Below are 6,481 nucleotides of genomic sequence, written 5' to 3'. Positions count from 1 at the left end.
TCAATTCCTACTCCCAAAAGTATGAATGATTGTGGTATTTCGAATAAATAAATATTTTGGAAGTAACATGCAAATGAAGCAAAACAATAAACCAATTGTTCTATGGCTTCACACTCTTTGATTATAAATAATTACATATTATTTTGTAACATCCCGACGATGAGGTCTTTGATCCAAATGCCAGGCATTTGGCATAGCACGCTAGGCGTTCAAACGCCAGGCGTTCTATGGTGGACGCCAGGTGTTTGCATGCAGAGACCACACCCTAATTTTTAGGGTTTACACCCTATTTAAAGAACATTATGGCCTCAAAACCCTTCACCACTCCAGCCTCCATCCTGATTTCAAAAACCCTAAGTGTGTATGAGAGTTTGAAGCCTTGCCTCATTTTTTTGGTATCATTTAGTGTTCTTGATAAGAGAAAGAAGATCTTTGGAGTATTGTAGTTGCTCTCTAGCTTGTGGATATGGACTCTTGACATCTTGGAACATCATTTGAGGTATAAAGTTCAGATCTTGATGTCTAATTTGTTAGATCTTGATTTAGGGCTAGTTTATGTTCTTTTTGGTCCCAAAGACTTGATCTTTGTGAGTTTGTAATGCTCCAGAGGTTCGGCTGTCCTTTCAAGCATAATAGTGAGTCTAGAATCATAAAAATGCAATCTTGGGTCTTCATAGTCTTCCATGCAAAATTTTTGGAGCCTTATAGTTGATTTTAAGTTAGGATCTTGGTGTTGGGCTCATTGTAGCCATGCATGACCATAAGGTTTGCAACTTTATGGCTTTAGACGTTCCATTATGATTGGATCTAAAGTTTGGACATGAGATCTTAAGAAATTAAGACATTGGTATGGAAATTGGTAATCATCGAGCAAACGCCAAGTATTTGCATGCGAACGCCCTCGGACGCCATGCGTCATAGGGTGGAATGCTAGGCGTTCTGAGCAGAAGCCCAATGGATCGATTTTGGGCCTTGGGCCATTAGGGTTTTGGGCTTAGTTTAGTTGGGCTTGTATATAAAGAGAAAAATGGTCTTTTGCTCTCATCATGATGAGGAATGGACTAGACCATGGGTTTGGGTTAAACCCTAATTATTGATTATGTTTGTTTCAGGTTTTGGTTTAGCGTGAGGAGTAGTGTTCGCCGTGGATCGAGTGTTGTATCAGTTGACATCACTTGAGGTGAGTTTTCCTCATTGTACTTACGTGTCGATTTTGATGTGGACATTGGTTGTAGATGGAGACATGGTATGTTACATTCTGTATGTGGGGACACCTGATCCAATGGTCATTTCCAAACCAACTTTTTACCACTACATGTTACGCATATCGGGGCACCGGATCGAATGACTACCAGTTTCCTTATTTTATGTATTGCTAAAGCAACAAATAGGTGATAGTTTTATTGTTCTTATTAGTTTAAAGGGTATTTCAATTTGTGTTTAAATTATTACTTATTGAATTTATTAGAAAATCAAAGTTTCCACTAACTTTTGGAGTTTAATGCAGATTTCAGGTTATGGTTAATGGATATACTGGAGTTATTTTATTAGGGAAGCTACCTTAACAATTGATGTCGATTCACCGGTATGTTTAGTTGTTAAGATTGAAAGTTTTAGTCTCTTATTCATAGGCTCTTTCTTTTTTCACTTAGTGACCTTAATGGGTTAGGTGGTAATTTATCATTTTTTTACTTAACATGGACAAATTAGACATTGTGACAACTGAAATGTCCATTATAAAATGTGTTCTTTTTTACGGGCAATCCAACCAAAGTTTGCAGGGATGTTTGTCCTATATTTTACAATCAAATTTTATTTTCCTTAGGTTATACAACTTGAGCCATGGGTGCACATCAAAGATGATATCAAGAAGAATGTTGCATCATTGTATGGAAAATATGGAAATCCATTCATTCTGAAAAAATTAAGAATAGATCAGAATACTCTTTTTTAGCAATATGGTAACATACTTACATTTTACTCATACCAGCTTGCTTATAAGTTTTTACCTATAGTGTAGTGTAGTTTATAGTTAATAATTTGTAAGGATGTTCCGTCTATGTCTAAACAAATGTAATAGAATGCTATTGGTGGTTAAAGATAATGTAGATTGCTATTTCTACTAATTTTGATGATTTATATGTGACTAAACAAAATGATGCAACATACAAAAAAGACGTGAATACCCTTCTAATCCTCATCATTGGAAATATCCTTAGAAACTTTAACCCCGCAACGCGGAGAATCTTTTCTAGTTTATATTTAAAACAATTGCAGTCTATTGATTTTTTTTTAATTATTTTTTTAACGAAAAATGACCTATATGATAATATGGTTCTCTTTTTGTATACGTTTAGTAATGTTTTTTTTTGTGTGTGTAAAATAAATCTTTGAACTTATTGTTTTCGTACATGACCGATTACTCCATGTTATGTTCTCAAATTGTACACATTTAATCTTTATTATTATTTTTTTTTGTAAATATTTTTTCGTTGTTTTGTGCACATTCAGTACTTATAATGAGTTTTTCAGGTTTTTGCTCATATAACATCTTACGTGGAACAATCATTAACGATGTGTTTTCATACGTGACTCATCTGGGCAGTGGAATTATGCATTGCTTTTTCTTTGTCTTGGTAGTAGCATTGTACTTTTGATATTAATAACTATTATAGTACAATATCTATTAGATTTAATACCAATAAAAAATTCATTCGATAGCAATACCAACTACATTACATAAGATGGAGAAAATACATTAGCCATATTAGTAACTATTAAAGTACACAAATTTTTTTATAATGATTGAATATGTACAAAAACAACAATGACTTATTTGCAAAAAAAAAATATTAAAGATTAAATGTATACAAACTAAAAATTTAATATGGAGTAGTCTGTTATGATGATTCAATGTGTATAAAAACAATAAGTTCAAGGACTTATATTACACAAAAAAAAAAAAAAACAATCAAAACTAAACATGTACAAATAGAGAACTATATTACCTTTTAGGTCGTTTCCCATAATTTTTTTTTGAAGGACTACTATTGTTATAAATATAAATTATAAATGACAATTCTATATGAAATTAATATTTAATATATAAAAATAGGGTTACTAGTATATATCTTAACTCACATAAAAAGTCAAATATAAGGATACACATAATGGATACAACTAGACCTGACAATGGAGCGGGGTTGGAGCGGATCTACCTTCATCCAAACCCATTAAGAAATTTTCAAATGTTGATTCAAACCTGACCCGCCAACCATAGTGTTTTAAATAATTAAACTCATATCATTATCCATCGGATCAACGGATTTTCAACCCTTTTACTCGCGCCATTTACAATGTTAAGATTAGACTATAATTATGCATTACAATACATATAACATGAATCGCTAAAACCAGACAACATTTATTCCACGAAAAACTTCAATTGTAGCTTAATAAATAACATTTCCAAAACAAAATAAATGTCTACTATTACGAACATGCATGAGAAAATGTAAACATCAAAATGCATCTTTCAAAAAAATCATAGTCCAACGGATCCATTCACTCACTGATTACTTGGAAAAGAAAAAGTAAGCACAGTGGTTACATTTGGCCCTGTGACTCCGATTTTTATTTTTTATTCTTTCAAACTCTAACCATACATTACATGTCGATTTTCTTTTCTTATCAGAACTCTCATCTTTGTCTTTAACATTCTCCTGATTTTGAGCATCCACATTTACAATGTTTTCATGACCATTTGTGTGTACGGCATTGTCATCCGATGTGTGTTAAAGCTGATGAATCGATAAAAATAGTAAGCAATCACCAATAATCTCCGGTTACAGAAAGCAACAGAAAGATTAAAACTAAATACAAAGAAATGATGAGACATGAAAGACATATTGTCAAAATAGAATGCAAGTAAAAAAGGACCTTAGGTATGTTTGTTGGTGTGCGATTAGAATCCAATGTTTTAATTAAGTTTGACGCTGGCATCATATTGAACCCTACCATTAGTTAAAATAGTGGTTTTTACAATATTTGATGGTTTTGGTGTTCAACACATAGTTTTTCTATTTGACTTAACCAATAGTGGTTTTCAAATAATATAAAATGAATCTCCCTTTTCACAGTGCCAATAACAACACCCAGCTCTTCCGCAGTAATAAATAGCAGAGACGAAGAGCTGAAAGTAATAAACTAAATCGGTGATATCTTCCAACCCATCATGGCTGAGCAAAAAGACGGAGAATCCAGAGGTGAGAAAACCCTTAAGGTTTGTGGTGGTGGTGAACCAATTAACGCCGGCGAGGAGGTTGAAGAGGCAAACAATGGCAGGCCTAGAGTCGACCCCGTTGGTCCTAACTTGATTGTGCAGAAACAGAGTTTAAAGGCTAACTCCCTTGTCTTTCTCTCCCTGCTGCTATTTTTCTCGATCGCTTCTCCTAAAGTGTCATCAGATAATTGTTATTGTGATGGTAAATTGTTACTTATTTATATTGCATTTTTCAATAATTTATTTAGATTTTAGTGGGATTTTGAAAATTCTGTTACTATTATTTTCACCTGATATTAATCCGATTTGGCTATATTGCGCTTAATTCAAATTTGATTAGTGGGTTTATTGTAATGCAAATTTGTGGGGTTATTCGTTGATATTATAGTCGACTTTCATATGACTTTGTTATCAGTGCTGATTTTCTGACGATCGTCATCGATACATCGATTTTTGCTGTGATTATCATCATGGGTACCGTTGTTATTTATTGCTTGTTTTTTCTTTCATCTGCGTTAGTAGGAGTTTTGTTGATGATATGAGCTTTTAAAATGCGTTCGACATATCATGTAACTAAAGAAGTTTTTGATATTGATATATGTTTTTTGTGGCTTTAGTCTACACATTTGATTTTATGTTTGTCATTAGATGGATGGGAAAGTCAAAGGTTGAAATATGAAAGGAAGCAAGATGAGGACATGGTTGAAGAGGACCTTGTATGGTAAGTTTTTTATGATCTTTATTATTATTTGATATGAACTTTTTTAATTTAATGATAATTTTTGGTAATTTAGAGGTTTTTTTTTACTTTTATATTTTTTATTTACCGAGTCTAAGGTATAACCGTATAAGTGGATCTACATGGCTAATTTGCAAAATGAAAGATTTAATACCATTTTTACATCTTTTAGTAACAATTTCATGGAAAGTAAGGCATTGGCGTGTCATGGTAATTTTGTCTGAATTATTTGGCAAAGCTTAAAAAATGAGCTTTTTGACTTATTACCGGTTTGATATCGGTATAAGTCAAAAAATGTTTGGATAAAAAAACAATTTATAGCGGTTGGTAACCTCTAATAAGTCAAAATGATAAGTAACCTACCCTTTACTTATTAAAAACTCTTTATTTCACCAAATAAGTTATAAGTCAAAAAGTCATAGGTTTTTTTTAAATAAGTTTTGCCAAACACCCTCTTACACCTAAGGACTTTTTAACTAAGGTTTAAATTGAATATCACGGAAAAGATAGATTTTTTTAAAAGGCAAAGTAGCTAACCTAGACGTAATTTATTTCGCGAGTCACTTTTGATGACATGGTATCCAAGTATACAAAAATGTTCATATGTTGTCCTTTTCATACAAACATTCATTCGGTAGGAGGCATTAGTACGTTCAAGTCTCCCTATATTTTATCATGAAGACTAAGTGATTATGTTGGTGACTATTTTGAAGGCAAGAGTTTGGGCGGGACACAAATAGATTGGATTACTTTAGATTCGTTCCATTTGATGTCCATGAAGACAATCATGTCAATGGAAATGGTAGTTATGACTATGGTGATGGTAGAAGGGAATATGGTATGGTGGTAAGGCCAAACCTAGGGCAGGAAAGAGATGGTACCCTTGGCGACATGACTCGACACGTTTATGATGGGATTATTGCAAATGATGATAGTGATAGTGGTGGATCGGTGGTCCAAAGATGGGAACCTGAAAGGGATGGTGGTGGTGGGGAAGATGGTGGATATTTGTTGGTAGCGAGATGGTGGGAGAAGTGGTGGGTATGGTTGGCCTTGTGGAAAATAGTTTGAACTTTTTTTTTAGTTATTGGGGATGGATATATATATATATATATATATATATATATGTGTGTGTGTGTTTGTGTGTGTATCTGTGTGAATGTCTACAAGTTGTACGTAATAAAATTTTGTAGTTAAAATATTAACATATATGTTGTTAAAACTAATTAAGTTGTCGTTAACTATGCAATAAATATTCCTATATTTATTTTTTGGAACGCCATGATTAATATTAACAAGAGAAAACTAGCACCAACATTTGACAAATTACAAGGAAGCATAAAACAAAGAAATGTTACTTTGGGGCTGTTTGATAGTTGCTTACCGAGTCGGATCTGACAGAATGAGTTAGCTTCAGACGAAGCTGACTGAGTCAGAAGTTCTAAGTCTGCTTCTGAATG

At 33.1% G+C, this 6,481-nt stretch overlaps 1 protein-coding gene across 1 annotated transcript; it reads left to right on the top strand.

Annotated features, from left to right (window-relative positions):
- Window positions 1-4,134: 4,134 nt before the first annotated feature.
- Window positions 4,135-6,163, top strand: LOC145169061 (uncharacterized). Its single transcript, XM_079087646.1, has 3 exons — window positions 4,135-4,484; window positions 4,931-5,003; window positions 5,735-6,163. Exons 1-3 carry the CDS (start codon window positions 4,235-4,237, stop codon window positions 6,090-6,092), a joined length of 681 nt encoding a protein of 226 aa, XP_078943772.1. The 5' UTR covers window positions 4,135-4,234; the 3' UTR covers window positions 6,093-6,163.
- Window positions 6,164-6,481: the final 318 nt, after the last annotated feature.

Source organism: Lactuca virosa, chromosome 4 (genome assembly GCF_052849685.1).
Source record: "Lactuca virosa cultivar CGN04683 chromosome 4, Lactuca_virosa_CGN04683_v6, whole genome shotgun sequence".
Lineage (NCBI taxonomy): Eukaryota > Viridiplantae > Streptophyta > Magnoliopsida > Asterales > Asteraceae > Lactuca > Lactuca virosa.
Note: the sequence above shows the minus strand (reverse complement) of the source record. Positions and strands in the feature narration are given on the sequence as shown.